Here is a 15755-nt window from a genome sequence, read left to right on the forward strand (position 1 = left end):
TATACAACATGGACCAGGAAGGTAGAGACATATTGCATGAATTAAGAATGCAGTGTTAGCCTTCACTACAAATTCCTTATTTGATATACAACTTAGTTCCATACACTATTGTCTAAGATAAGGGAGCTACAAATATAAGATGCGTCTGTTTGAAGATAACATCTGTAATTATATAACCAGAAAAACAAAAGGAAATTTCAGCTAACAAACAAGGTTATTTCTGTGAAACTAGGATATATTTGAAAAAGCCACAATCTGTCTCCCTTGTGTGCTTGGAAAGAATTGTCCTCAGTGTTCACCCTACCTTTAATTAAGTATTTATTTTCTTGTTTTCCTTTGCACTTTCTGATGAGGAAAGTACTTTGTGACTAACTCTGTTTCCTTGTATGTCTGTATCATTCTTTTTCCTTTTTTTTTTTTTTTTTAAAGACTGCAGCCTTTCCATTATTTAAAGAATCAACTACACACAAACAAAATAGATGAGTTAAATTATCACACTGAGCTATTTCATAACACTATTATGAATACTACTCTAAAGAAGAAAGTCTTAGGCATGTTTAAAACAAAATATCTTCCTGTGTATAGAAAGTCTTTTCTCCCCTTCTTTACTTTTCCTTTTACATTTTTAATTTTTCTTTTCACTCTCTTCATTACTCCTCACATCTATCTCCCAAAGTTGCAATAATAGGATATTCAGAAAAACTGCTGCATATTGAGAACCCACAAGCTCTTCTGAAGAGCCTTTCAGAGTACCATCTTTGATTTCCTCTACTGGGATTCAGCTTCCTTAAAGCTGCTTCTGAAGCTTGGAAAAGTAGTATGCATTAAAAATCTACAGAATACCACTTCAGGCAGTCAAGTAGATCTTAGAACTGCTGTTCACAATCCTTCCTACAGCAGAGAATGCAGACAGTGTACCCAATCCATCATTAATCTTTACAATCACACACAAAAAAGTTTGTAAGAATGGTAAAGCCAGCACCACACCCCTCACAGAGGGGATAATCCAAATTTTTATCGTGAAACAACCTGACTGAAAAGACCATTAGCAAAATCCCTCCATATACTGCATCATAGATGTATGTATTATTTACACGTAAGATAATTATTTCAGTCTTTAATCCTTTCTACTGTGAAATACAAGCACCTATGTTTCAGCAAGCTTGAGTAATCATCTAAAACATAATTTGCTATACTCTGAGGGACTGCATAAAGGATCAGTGAAAAATGACATGGTTAATATCAGGACATTTTGTTTGTAAAGGGCAACCGGCACTCCATTACTGCTTTCAAATATACAAATATTTTACATTCTGGACCAGACACAGTCTAGTCTTGTTGTGATTTCAGGCTTTTTTTTTTTTTCCCCGATACAGAACTCTTAAATCTTTGGCACCAAGTTATTTAACAAGGACTACCTTAGCAATAGATATTGTTCTTTATCTTTCCTTTGTTTTAAAATGTTAAATTGATCATACATTGCATGTCAGGAGTTTCTTGAACTATTTTATATAGTTTTTAGGACTAGAAATCTGAATACACAAGTGATCAATATGCAAGTATGGTTCGCTCCCTCCCCTTTTACCCCAAGAAGTTTACCAGTGCGCAGAGCAAGTCTACTGCTTCCAAGATAAGCTCCTGGTGGCCAATTCGCGTGACTCCAAGATCTTCCAGTTCTTGATGTGTAATACGTAGTAGTTGGTCACCACTAATCTTCTCTCTCTCAAAGTTCTTAATATATTGCTGCAGGCAGTCATCAAGACCTGCAATAACAGGATGGAAGAAAGAAAGAAAAGTTAGCAACATCTTATCCTGCCATAGAAAATCAAATCAAAATGGACTGGAACCAAAAATCAAGCCAACAGAGGATATTTGTCCTATCTTCAAAATAAATATGTAACTATTACTAACACGAGTAGTATAATTTTATGCTGCCCATAAATCATAACATTTGGAGAGCTATGGCAACTGTGGCTTTTCTACCTCTGGAAAACATCAACCACTCCTGAAGCCCAAACAGAGCCCTGAATTCTTACAGTATACTGTTTTATGAATACATATCTGACAGTCTCTAGTAACAGGTATATTAGCAATGGCTCTATCAGGAAGAGGAGAGGAGAAGTGGGAACACAGGAAAAGAAGACTTTTCTGAGTGCTGCATAAGCTATTGCATTAGTTATTAGAGTACTATAAGAATCTGGAAACAAGGGAAAACATTTATAGAAATAGAAGTGTGAATACATTTAATGCAATGCATCCAGGAGCAATAAGCTGTCAGTGCCTCTTAACCTCTCTCCCAGCCTAACTCTGCCATTGCAGGCCGCGTGATGAAGAGGCACTAGTGCAGGTGCCCTCTCCTAGGAACCTGCCCTTTCCTGGGACTCTTGACTAGCAGCCCGTGAAGGGACATGCAGAACAGTGGTGCAATGTCAGAGTGTGTTTTCTGCTCCAAGGTTGTTTGTACCCTGCTGATCTCCTGTTTTACAGGGCCAGGTCCTGCTCTGGGGACACCCCAAGTGTAGCTGTTCAGTTTGTGTGCCAGTCTAATAATGTGTAGCTGACTACACAGCTTCTCCTGGAGCAAAGAGCATTGTAGAGCAAGAGCACACACCTCTTCCCCACCAGTCCTTGCCTCAGAGGACCAAACCAGCTCAGGGAAGCTCTGCAGCACGTCCATCTCTGTGCCAAGGGAATAAGAAATACTCCTAGTTTTGCAGGGGTCTACCTAAACTTTGCACCACACTGAATACCCTCTGATGGAAGAACACAATTGCTACTGAGTAGCAGGATTTGAGAAAAACCTTGAATGTATTAATTTAGCTGCGTCTTCAAAGATTGCACCTTTCAGATGGCTGTCTCCAAACAACCACAACCAGCACATATCTCCTTTCCTAATGATGGAAAAGTGTCTGCTTATTAGGTTGCAAGGCAGTGAGAACATTTTTACTTGCTAATCAAAATGCCTGAAAAATCTCAAGATATGTGGAAGAGAAAAGGCTGCTGAGCAGGAGACTCACAAGATCCCCAGTGTATAGCATAAAGCTTCTCTGAAGCTGGTTTTGTAGCATTTTCTTTTCTCTTTCACCCCCTTTATGGTGCAGCCTCACCTCCAGAGTCTCCCACAAAGAGGGTGTTGGTGCTGCAGGCAGAGTTGCTCCAGCCCTGAGCACACCAGCATCATCTTCACATGGCTTCAACTTCTGGAATTCACACACTAAAACTAAACCACAAGCAAACGTGCTGTAAACAAAATCCTCCAGTCCAAGAGACCAGAAATTCTCATGAGCCAGTTCCCAGTTCCAGCAGCCTCCAAACACTTCCTTCCAGAGCTTGCCACCTCACTTCTTGCTTCTTCAAAGTCACTTAAAGGTCTAGGTTAAGCAGCCATTGAGAGCCATGCCTTCCATTCACTTGCCTTTTTAAACAAATAGATGATCAAATCATTTGTATACTCTATTATATAGCAAAGAGCAACAACGAGAGGCTGAAAGAGTTGGGGTCATTCAGCATGGAGAAGAGAAGGCTCTGAGCATACCTTAGAGTGGCCTTCCTAAAGGGGAGCTACAGGAAAGCTGGGGATGGACTCTTGGTCAGGGGGTGAACTGATAGGACAAGGGGGAATGGCTTTAAACTGAAAGAGGGTAGATTTAGTTTAGATATAAGGAGGAAATTTTTTACTCAGAAGGTGGTGAGACACTGGAACAGGTTGCCTCTATAAGTTGTGCATGCCACATCCCTGGAAGTGTTCAAGGCCAGGTTGGATAGGGCTTTGAGCAATCTGGTCTAGTGGTAGGTATGCCTGCCTATGGCAGAGGGCTTGGAATTAAGATGATCTTTAAAGGTACCTTCCAACCCAAGCCATTCTGTGATTCTATGATCAGGTTATAGACCTTGCCACACAGCTCTCAAATGCACTTGACTGGCTTGAGAAGCTAAAAATTGCTCCATAAATCACCAATAATGAAAAATACAAGTGGTTAAATTCTCATTAAGAGCAATGACATACAAAAGCTTTTATCTTCCTTAGTTTCGTTGCCCTACAGACTTGGCTATGAATTACCAGAACCACCAACAATGATCCATAAAAGGACTTTGCTGCCAAACAAATGCACAGAACAGAAGACAGGAACACTAAGGTCAAAACACCATGGCCTGATGCTTTGTGGTGTGCCACACTATACTTCTGGTATTTTTTTCCCCACTTTGTACATAACTATTGAATACTCAGGAGTTGGTCCTTAGAACTGCTTTTAAATGAAAGTATTGTTTCACTGTAAAACACCACAATATACACATACACAGTGTGGTCTACAAGGAAGGACCTTAATGTCTTTCTAAGGCACCACTGCTTCAGAACACGTCAAAGAGAATGAGTCCAAAAGCATTTCAATGGGTGCCCTCAACTCACCAAACACTGCCATTTATTTTACACACTAGGTAATGTGCACTACTGTTAGCAAACAGATAAGTGGCAATACAAACCAGTTATTCTTTTCTGACCGACACCTGGAAGGAAGGCTATTTACCAAGTCCCAGTTCTATAAGAACTCACTTAGACATTTAACTTGCAAAAAAAAATAATTTTCTTTCAAGCCTTTCTGAATCCATCTGATTTGTTCTCACTTACACGCATGCACAGGATTCCATCATCATGAAGTGTATAATAAGAACCTTATTGATTTATCCATATTTGTACCTATTTTCTTCAAAAGCGCTCTTAAGTGCAAGTTTTCCATTTGGGAAATTAATTGCATGACCTATGTTACAAGCACTGTCTCTTGTACAATGACATTTATTTTTTGAAAGAAATTGAATATTCTTGACAATGAACAAAATGGTTCATCTAAAATATATTAAAAATAGACTGTAGATGTGCTTTTGCTAAATGACTAAAAAAAGACAGCAGTAAGTACTTCTGATATGCCTCAACATAAGTCCCACAGTGCTTACATAGACTTCTGAATGAGAATAATGCAATTAGAATATTCAACGTCATCAGGTTTCCAAAAAAAAAAATTAAAAAAAAATGAATTCCCAATAAGAGACTAGCAGCACAAATCCAGAATAAGATGTGACAGATGCACTTAATAAACACTTACGGAAAGTTAATTTTAAATAAAGCCAATATTCTTCCTCCGCCTGCTATCTGTTTATTTTTGTCATTCAGATGTAATATAGACAGATGCATATAGTTCATATAAGGTAAGAAAAAAAATAAAGAAAACAAAAATATTACTGACAATTGCTTGACTCACCAATTTCGTAAAAAACAGATCCAGGAAAGAACAAAATAATTTAACTGTAGATTGCATGACATTTTCAGAATAGCTTGCCACAATTACTTCCCCTCACTCCCTAAATAGAATATTCTTATAAAAAGTCATTTATTTCTGTCATTTTATTTCTTAATTAAGACCGTTAATTCTTTCAGTAAACAGAACTGTGCACTGATAGGAGATACTAACAATACAAAAGGGCAGTCAGTGCTCCTCACCCACATCTTTCATCCTCCCAGAGCCACGGCAGACAGCCTTGTTTGCCAGCAGCAAGTAAGCAGCAGGGAACTGGCATTCCTGGCTTATGATGCCATTTGACTTGGGGCAGAACAAGATATACCAAAAAACATCAAGCACCTGGGCTCCATCAAAACACCCTGGAAGCCAGTGTGGAAAGCACAGATTTCTCTTTCGCAATACTGTGTTAACTGCGTCCACCCAAATTCAGTGTAACAGAAATTATTCTGTCATGCTCTGCTCCTCTTCTATCCCAGATGCTCTCATATTCAAGGATATCATACAACTCACATACCACAGGAAGCCCAGCAAATAACTCAGTTTGATGGACTATTTATTCCCTGTTCCTGGCCATGGTTGCAACTGAGGCTGCCAAACACTTAGCAGTCCTGGATATTTCAAGAACAGCAGTTTTTCTACAAAGATCAGGTTCATTATTTTATGATGGATATATAAGGTCCCATAGGATATCAAAGAGGTTTTGTGACATCAATGAACAAGTAACAGTCTCATATACAACAGCCCCCCTCCTCCTCAAAATAGCCCCAGGATATTGAGTATATGTAAAGACACAGGTAGTGGTAGTTTTTGTTTTGTTTTTTGAAAGAGTCCTCAAGTCTCATGCTCTAGCAATATCACAGACTTCCCAGGAGGCCAGCTTTTCAAGAACCACTCCCCCATGCGGGATGCTTCCCACCTGAGCTTTCCAGCCAGGGAGCTTGGCAATGCTGCCTAGATCCCACTACTGCACTCTCATTACACAGCCAGTTTGACAGGGGTCTAGGAGAGCAATTAAGGTGGGAAGCTAATACATTGCACTTTTTCTCAGCCAGCATCCCACTGAGGTATTCCGTGTGCAGATACACTGTTCTCTGCATCAACAGAGAAGGAGCAACTCTCTTCATTAAGTTTAAAGCAACCTCTACCTTGTGTAATGAAACAAATAAAAAGCAACAACAAAGGTAAAAATAAAATTAAAAAGCCACTCCAGAGGAAACTGCTTAGAAGCCTGTGTTTTTAACATCAAAAGAAATAACTTTTCCAGTAAAGTTTCTCTTTCAAGTTGAACACAACATAGCTGTTTTCTTCCCTACTCTGTCATTGAGCTCTGCCTTCTGTGAGCCAAGCCAGAGTTCATCAAGACATTAACAGTTTTTAATGGCTCATTGATGTGAAATTGTGTAGATTTCTATGCAGTGAATTCCCATTTTTACAATGGAACAATAGAAACTGATAAGAAATTTTTTATATATATATTTTTTTTAACTCATATGATTTTCTGGAATAAGATTGCATGATGCAGTGCTACCCTCAGGGGAAATCTTACATGCTTGCAGTCTTCTAACTAATAACACAATCGCACACTTCACGATCCCTCTGAGATATTATCTTATTTTCCATGTGTGTAACAGTTATCTTTTGAAACAAGCAAGCCAACAAACAACCCTGTAATTCAGCACCAGAATAGGTTATGCACATCTGTAGTAAGTCAGTTAAATGACCCTCTCCATTAAATACATCCTCTAGTTCTGATCCCACTATCTACTCTGCAAGAAGTCTTTTCTCCCTCCTCTCTGGGACTATTTCTGTAAAAAGTGAGCTATTTGCTGAGCCTGTAACAGAAGCAAGGGTAAGGACACTGACAGTCTAAAACATGGATTAGATTTACACAAGCATGGTGGCAGTGCATCTTAGTTACAGCAAATGTGCAAATTTGTTTCTTCTGACAACCCAACCAGTTTAAATTACCGTTATTGTGTGTAAGTGGCTCTTTAAGAGATCAGTGCACCCTTAAAAATGTATTCCAAATTATGATAAAAAATAATCATCATTTTCTATGACTAGATCCCTACTCTAACCAGCTACTCAGATATACATGAGAAAATACAGCTGTAAAAACAGCGGAAACTAGGTAGAATATTTTTCCCCAAATTGGTGGCAAAGGATTTTTTCCTTAGGACTGGAAAAATGCAGTGGAATGACAAAGGATGTGTCCTTATTAGTCTTCTTTCCAGTTTGGGGTTAAGGGAAATATTATGAACATTACAAGTGTAGCCATCATACCTGAAACTTTGACAGAGGAGTACATTTTTATGCTCCCTTGGTAAATCAGAATGAGGATGTAAGCTGACAACTTCCCTTGGTATATCCTTGTTCTGTAATCCCAGCAGTTACCCAGCAATAATGTGCAGACAATACATAGAATTATTTTGCATGGGAGGGGAAAACACTCAGCTTTCTTAAAGTGACAGGTTTGGGAACTTTCTTGGCTTTTAATTTGAAGCAAAAAATAAAAATAAAAAAAAAATTGCCTTTCAATCTGGGAACAGGAAGACTGTGCCCTACCTGAACTCCATTAGTTCCATACCTTAACAAATGTAAATTCAGGCAATGGACTGTAGCACAGAATTTAACAAGTCATTAGGAGAAAAAAAGTTTAAATTGGAGTTTAACATAAACTGGGCATTTAGAAAGCACTATACAATGCCTTTTCAGATTGTAAACTATTATTTACAACATTGTTACCCAAACTAGCATGATGGAAGGAACTGCCAAAACATGAAATGCTCAAAAATAAATAAAAAATAAAAAATAAATCAGTTGCTTTCTCCTTTCTCACCAGTAGACATGCATTCAATTTAAGTCAACTACTCTTAAGGACTGACTACATGTGAGTTCACTCATGTCACACACCATTTTTCAAACTTAAATGTCCAATTGAGTTCCTGATAAGTTAAAACTGTGCTATCATTCACAAGTTTGCAACTAGGCTTTATCAATCTGAGGCTGGTGAGCTACTAATGTACTTGCTTTCTTTATACAAAAAAAAAAAAAAAAAAGGATTTCCTCATGCCAAGGAGTAAGACAATAAAACAAGGCAGTTATCCCTTCTCCAGCAGCTCTCAAGCTCTCATCTGGGATACACACTCAGGTGTCCTCCACAGGGTAACCACAGCATGAGGCAAGTAATGAAAAAGAGCAGGTTTCATCACAGTTTGTACATGGGAGGTGTCTATTCCCCACCTCATGGATGTTTCCTGCATTAGGGTCTGCAGCACCTTCCAGGTCTCATGTGTGACAAGCAGATGTCACAGTTGTCAGTGCCAAATGACGAAGCAGAGACCAGAATGCATTTAAGTGCTGTACATGGCAAATGCCTACTGAGGATTGGATGGTAGCAAAAAAGTAATGTCCCATCCCAGAGAAGCACTGCAATAGAATGGCAAAAGAAACATCAGAAGCAGCTTTAATTCTGGATTGAGGAAAAAATACAGTATTTTTAAAACTGAAAATAATAATAATAATAATTGCAGGCACTGGATTTATTAATGAAAAAAATGTCAAGTTGCTGAATTACAAAAAATATTTACAAAACAGCAGGAAATCACTTTGTGTACTGGTTATCTGCAATTCCAGGCAAAAACCCTCTAACTGTAAGATGTATTTGTCCATTACTCCAAAGAATTATTCACTCACTCTCTCACTTGCTCCCTCTCCCTACATTAGTCAAAGAAAACTCAAAAAGCATTTTAAACAAACATTAAAAGTGACTGAAGGAGTTGGTATTGGGATCTTCTCAAACATAACGTACTTATTCATGGAATACAGTATAAGATGTTCATCATGTGCAGCTTAGGGTCAGGTTGACTTTTTATTTATTTATTTATTTTAAACTAGGAATTTAACTGTTGATAGTCAAAACAGTAGCTAAGAGATGCTGCTAACTGAAATATACACATTTTATTTTAGGTAATGAAAGGAAAACTAAGAAAAAAAACACTGTATCCATTAGACATATACCACCATCACCAGGAAAGTATGTTACATTGTTAAATTTGTAAATTATGTAAATTTAAATAATAAGGAATGAAGAACTTTTAGTTCAGAAGATGTGAACTTTTAGACAGAAGATGTGGACATGAAAACAAGCAATGCAACCATAATGTAGCCTCTCCTGAGGGTATTATAAACACTGAGATCATGGCTAGCAGACAAGAGGTGCTACATACAGCAGTGAGGTAAACATAGAAGGCATCACACTGTGCTCCTGAAGAGATGCACAAAATATCAAGTGGAAATAGAATTATTTTTAGATCTTGCACTGTACTCTGTATTTAAGGTTATTGGCAGGAGAAGGGTGCAACGGCACCAGTAAACAAGAAGAAAGAGTTATGCCAGACGAGAACCGGGGAGCCAAAGAGAGCATTCACAAAGGTGCTGGGTTGAAACCCAATTTGGGGTGAGAGAATTACTGTCCCAAGCCAGTACTAGTTCTGTAATTAAAAAAAAAATAAAAAAATAAAATAAAAATCCTGTTCTAGTAATCTAACTCTTGAATGTCTGCAATTTCTGTGCCTACAGATACAGTCTCATTTCACAATTGTGAGCTCTTATGAGACCTGGATAAATATTCATAATATGAGAATGTTGGCAATAAATGGCAATTTTGTTCATCAAAAAACTGCAGAAACATCAAGACTGAACAGATCATACCTGGCTCATCAAGAGCTCTGCTTTAAAAATACTCATGTGCTGAACAACTTTTAAAAGGTTTTATTGGAAGAAAAAATAAAAAAATAAAAAAGAAATTAAAACAAAGAGGAGGAGAAGCAGAAACTAACTACAAGCATGATTTAAAGATATACAAGACTGAACGAGGTGCAGTGTTGAACTGAGTCTGTCTGTGATGGCATTAACCTTCCCCAGAGCAGCCCACACAGCACTGCGCTCTGCATCTGGGGCTAGCACAGTGCTGGCATTGCACCCATGTCCTGGCTATATCCACCCACGTCCCAGCTGTAGCCGAGCAGCACGTGCACGGCATCCAGGCCCCGTCCAGGCTGCTGCCGAAGTGCAGAAGGCTTCAGATGGGCAAGGGGCGAGGAGAGGATGTTGCCAGGACAGCTGATCCCAGCTGACCACTGGCGCATCCCGTACCATGTGGTGATCAGCAGTGAAAGCTGGGCAAGGTGAAAGAGAAGGGGGGGGGGGGGGTCTCATTAGGGAAGCACTGGTCTTCCCAAGCAACCACCACGTGTACTGACGCCCTGCTTCCCAAGATGTGGCTGAACATCTCTTGCTAATGGGAAGTAGAGAATGTTTGCTTTCTCTCTCTTTGCTCTGCATGGCCTTTGCTTGTTTTTCTTTCTTTTCTCTTTACTTACATTGTCCTTATCTCAAGCTGTGAGCTTTTTTTTTTTTTTTTTTTTTTTCACCCCCATCATATTTTCTCCCCCTCCTCTTCCTTTGAGGACGGGGAGCGAGAGAGCAGTTGTGGTGGAGTTCAGTTGCCCTTCAGGGTGCAGTGACCACAAATGTCTAATAGGCCAAGTTTTCAATAAAATCAGTCCTTGCTGTTATACTACTTACAATCAGGGCTTATTATGGACAGTTAGGCTTGTTAATTATGAGAACAATATCCAGCATTGTGTTGAGCTGTTGATAAATGTAATCATTCATATTTCTCCGGGTGCTTTTTGTTTCCATTCTGCACATCTTTATACCAAAGACAAATCTTTACACAAGCACATATGAGTTTTGCTAAATATTTGAAACCTTAAAATGTGGATAATACTGCAACATCCAACATCGGGCTATATTTCTATGAAATTCAAGGATTGGTATCCCTGATTATCAATATTGTTCTCCAGGTTATAATTATTGTTATATTTAGGACTCTTATTATTGGATTACAATGATTACATTGTTCAACTCCAGCTGTGGCCTTTGCACACCAGAAATGCTGAAGTGTGCTGAAAAGTTAGTGTGGCTCATAATGGCAGCGGAAATCTCTTTGCTAGTGGAAGGGAGGGGAGCTTGCCAAACAACCCACAGCATCATTAAAAATCAGGAATCCCTCAAATGAAGCTAATCAAAGGAAAGCATGCATTGCTCCTGACAAACACTACTACATCCAACTGCAGGGGCATAGGGCAGGCATAATGAGGATGGTAGAAAGTATGCATTCATCCTCATAATTGAATGTATAGAATGACAGATTTTAAATTCAGACTTAGAAGTTCAGTGCAATTTGGGAGGCATCTAGGGATAAACTAGAAACATCTGAACTGTAAGGAACCTTTCTTTCTTTTTCTTTATGAAGGAATCCCACTTGTATTCAGAACAAAGAGGAGCTAGGCTGACTGAGGACAGGGAGGTTGTTTGTTTGAATACTGTACTGTACCAGAACTAGAAGTTCTTCAACGAGTTATCCAAGCATCATCAATATTATGAAATTAGAAAGAGTAATTTAAATACTCCCATAAAATTTCACAGAGGAAATCCCATCATCTCAAGGAGACATGGCCCTGACACAAGAGCCTTGATAAACTGTTTTTTTCCTCCATGAAATTCAAGCTGTTTAGCTAATAAAGGCAGATCCCTGAACAGCTATCTTTATTTCTACTGTTTCACTTGGCAGTTTTCACTCTCGCGCAATCTCTCTCCTTCTCTTTCATCAAGTGTACTCCAGTTTGCAGATAACCTCAGAAAGGGAGGTCTTCTTGGGTCCAATCAATCTTTAACTTCTTCCTCAAAGTACCACTTTTCCCTTCCAAATATCACATGCAAACTAAAATATATTGCAACTGTTCTGGCATATATGCTTTTATCAGTCAGCATTATAAAATTATGGTCCTAAATACCATTCACTAAAATCTACTTTATCTGTTTGTGTTTCATAAGAATTTTTTATTTTTACCCTCAAATGTTCCCATTTTTACCTCCCGTGATTCTCTGTACTTTGGCCTGCATCCCTAGCCCTGCAGGGATTTGATGTTTTCTAAGAACTTGCTACCATACATCAAAATCTAAAGAGTAACCTCCTTGCTAATTGGCTTCCCCTAAAATACAAAGTAATTTTTAAAAGAGTACAACAAAGTTTCTCAGTATGTGTTCTGACTTTACACTTTCCAGAGGTTTCTGTTTATTCTGGTGCAAAGCAACTTTGCAAGATTAAAGTTTACAAAGAGAGCAACTGTCCATCAAATGACAGCATGTGCCTTCATTACTTCTCCAGTACATCTCTCAAGGATGCAGTAAGAGCAGTGATATTAAAATACACTGAAGGCAGTACCACCTGGTTCAAGCCCAGCACCACATGATGGTGCCAGAGCTGCCGAGGGTGAGGGCGCAGACTGCCCAAAGCAAACCCACACTCCATCTGGTCTAGCTCCAGGGCTGCAGCTGCGACCACACTTATGCTAATTCACAGCCCCTGCCCAGTGAAGAATTCTGCACCACACAGGGTTGATAAACTAACAAGTTCCCAAACATGACCTCAAGCATTGAAATGCAACCACCGCATCCCCCAAGGATGGAAGGCTTTGTCTAAATAGGTGTGGTACCGGCTTCTCCAGCAGCTCAAAAGGACTGTGGGGCTAAAACACCCCCTCAGGACTCGAGATATGAAAGTCCAATTTTCCGTAGCTTTTTCAGCATCTCCCATGATTATTTGCAGCTGTGCTTTACATGATCACATACAACTATAGGAAGTGCAAATCCGTCAAGTGTCCAAGCCTACAGCAGGCACGCAGGAGTGAAAGTCTCTCCAAACTCTGAGTGAACTCTTGCAACGCCCATGCAATTCCCAGGCTCGAAGCTTTCTTGAGAAGTTTGCACAATTCAGCACAGTGTGAGAGTTGGGACGGTTTTAGGGTTGTGGGCAGAAAAGCTGTACATCCCCCTCCACATGACAAAGAAACATCTGTAACTTAAAATCACTGGTCGAATGCTTTGATATGCGTAGGAGTGCCTTAAGGAAGAAAAGGGAAAGCTATACTTCTAATATTCATCACTTCCTTACAGCAATACTTTAGATGTCTCAGCAAGCATCCTACATCTCCACAAAATATAAATGAATCATATATTAAAGGGCAAAAAAAAAGTATAACATGTAAGACAGTCAAAAGATGTTTATGTAAGCCAAGCACACCCCTGACATCAACCAAGTAAGTAAATAAGTACTGGTTGTTCTTTCAAATGCCTTTGCATGTTTGCATCTTTACAGAGTGCTCTGGAGCAGCCACATTAAACACAGTGTTGTTGTCACAAGAAGGGCCATCCTCTTCTCCCTCCCTCACAGGGGCTAATATATGCTATTACGCAAAATAGTCAAATAAGCTCTGCCACAGCCTTTATTATAGTTCTTCACCACGAAAGCCACCTTTGCTGCCAAGAATTTGTTAAGCTACAGTGCATCTTTTTGGAGCAAGTTGGAACATCATGTCCCTGAAGAAATAGTACAACAGTTGTCAGAGCTATACTTTACCTCAGTACTGTAGACTGCTTCCCACCATTGCAGAAATCAGTTACTAGTTTAGATAAGCCTTCAAGATTTATTTGGTGATGCCATCAGATGGTCTATGTATTTCATAAAGCACAGCAGCTTGGTTAAAAGCAAAGCAATTCATTTTGCAATGCAAGCGATGCCTCAACTTTGTCCTGCTGACACTCAACCTCTCTCCAGAGCAGTGGTAGATAAGATACTAGGCTTGACTAGGAATGCTTACAGGATGGCTTCCATCCACGCTCCAAGTTATTCTTCCTCTCCCAACATTTGATCTGCCTTCCAACATGAGCAAGACCATCCAGTGTACAGAGGCTCTGTCTACTTTCCCCCAGGAGGGATTTCAGGGTTAAGACAGAACCCTAGTGACATTACCTGTAACTGGACAGAATGTGTACAAATAACTTCAAAAACAGCCTTACAACTTTATTACATTCTGATACACACAAATGCCATCTATGTTAAGAAGTCAAAAAAATATTTCAGTTTTGAGCTTCTTGGCTAAGACAGCCTGCTACAAATTATATCCAAAATAGAAACCTCTATATAAAAATACATGCAAGGACAGCTTTGAGTGCCTGCTCTTCCCAACTCTCTTTCTCTCATTAAAGGGAATAGCATATGCCATAATGTAAAATTTATAATATGAATGGTAAACCTGCAAATTGGGAGTGCAACCCACATAACTCGATCATGGGAAAATACATTTGTTAGTTTTCTATTTTCTTTGGCAATACACTTAAAATAATGTCGTCAGCTTTGCATAAGTTGTAAATACATAAAAACTCAACCAAAATCTGTTGTAGTGACATCTAAGTTACACTTTTGCTAGTTTCTCATTTTGCATAATCACACATTAATTGCTCATACAATTTATCCATATGAGAAAAAAAGCAGTAAGCAGGAATTAGATCCTTCAGTCTGAATTTATTTACAGTGACATTTTAGTCTCTTTCAAGTCTCATCAATGTTATAACCCCAGGAAATGAGAAATGAATGTACACGTGGAAAGTAATGTGTGCATGTGTCACACAAAATTAATAACAATTTGTTTTTAACTATTAACTGCATAGCACTAAATCAATGGCATGAAACTTCAGTCCCCAAAGATTTATGCAAAGACAAGTTATTTCATTAAATGTTAATGTTACATGATATATACATTTGTGCAAAATACTGCAGTTTAGTGCTGCTAAATATACATGCACACACACATTTACTTAGCCAGTGCAGAGGTCTAATGCTGGGAAAACCTCAAGAAAAAAATTGAGATTCCCACACTTTGATACTGATGCAGGGAACATTCAGAATCTTTGATGGGAAGGTGGAGGATGCACACCACTCTCAACCTCCCAAGTAATTAACGTAGAAAGAGGCCAGAAGCATCACAGAAAATGAGTTATCAACGAAGGCTCCTACTTGTATGGAGCCATCCAGAAGACAACGCAAGACAAAGTGATGCTCTTGCACATTTTGCTTAGATGTACTTGCAAACAGCCTGGCACCAAGCCACATGGGTTGTATGGCAAACTAAACCCAAGAACATGTTTAAAGAGACCGCAGTTCCACATGCTCTGATATATTGTTGCCATAGCTTATTAAATAAGGAGTTTTGTCACTGAATGCATTCTGACCTTGGTTTTCTTTGAGTGATCTTCATCCTTTCTTCTGCAACATCCCCAGCTGGAATAACTAAATACTTGTATCAGTCAGTATGGGTTAAAGTGTCTCAGTTGTGGATATCCCTGCCCATTTCTCCAAAATGTCACCAAGAGGTAAATGCTCTTTAAATGCTTCCTGTGTTAGCTATATTTAGCCAATGGTAGTACACTTCTTGGTCTTGTTGAGTATCTCCTGCCCATTCAAGCATTGTTCACTTTATATTAAAAAGTACTAGAAAGGGAACTCAGTATAAAATACCAAGTATAGTGCTAATAAATGATCAAGACTTAATT

General features: G+C 39.0%; 1 protein-coding gene across 10 annotated transcripts in view; it reads right to left on the bottom strand.

Annotated features, from left to right (window-relative positions):
* The window catches only part of CNKSR2 (connector enhancer of kinase suppressor of Ras 2), a 220533-nt gene that overhangs the window by 181612 nt on the left and 23166 nt on the right, over positions 1–15755 (bottom strand). For all 10 annotated transcript variants that reach the window (XM_035318003.1, XM_035317842.1, XM_035317923.1 and 7 more), the window contains exon 2: positions 1600–1763. In XM_035318003.1, the coding sequence (XP_035173894.1) occupies positions 1600–1763 (164 nt within the window). The remainder of the gene's footprint in view (positions 1–1599; positions 1764–15755) is intronic.

Source organism: Oxyura jamaicensis, chromosome 1, assembly GCF_011077185.1.
Source record: "Oxyura jamaicensis isolate SHBP4307 breed ruddy duck chromosome 1, BPBGC_Ojam_1.0, whole genome shotgun sequence".
NCBI lineage: Eukaryota > Metazoa > Chordata > Aves > Anseriformes > Anatidae > Oxyura > Oxyura jamaicensis.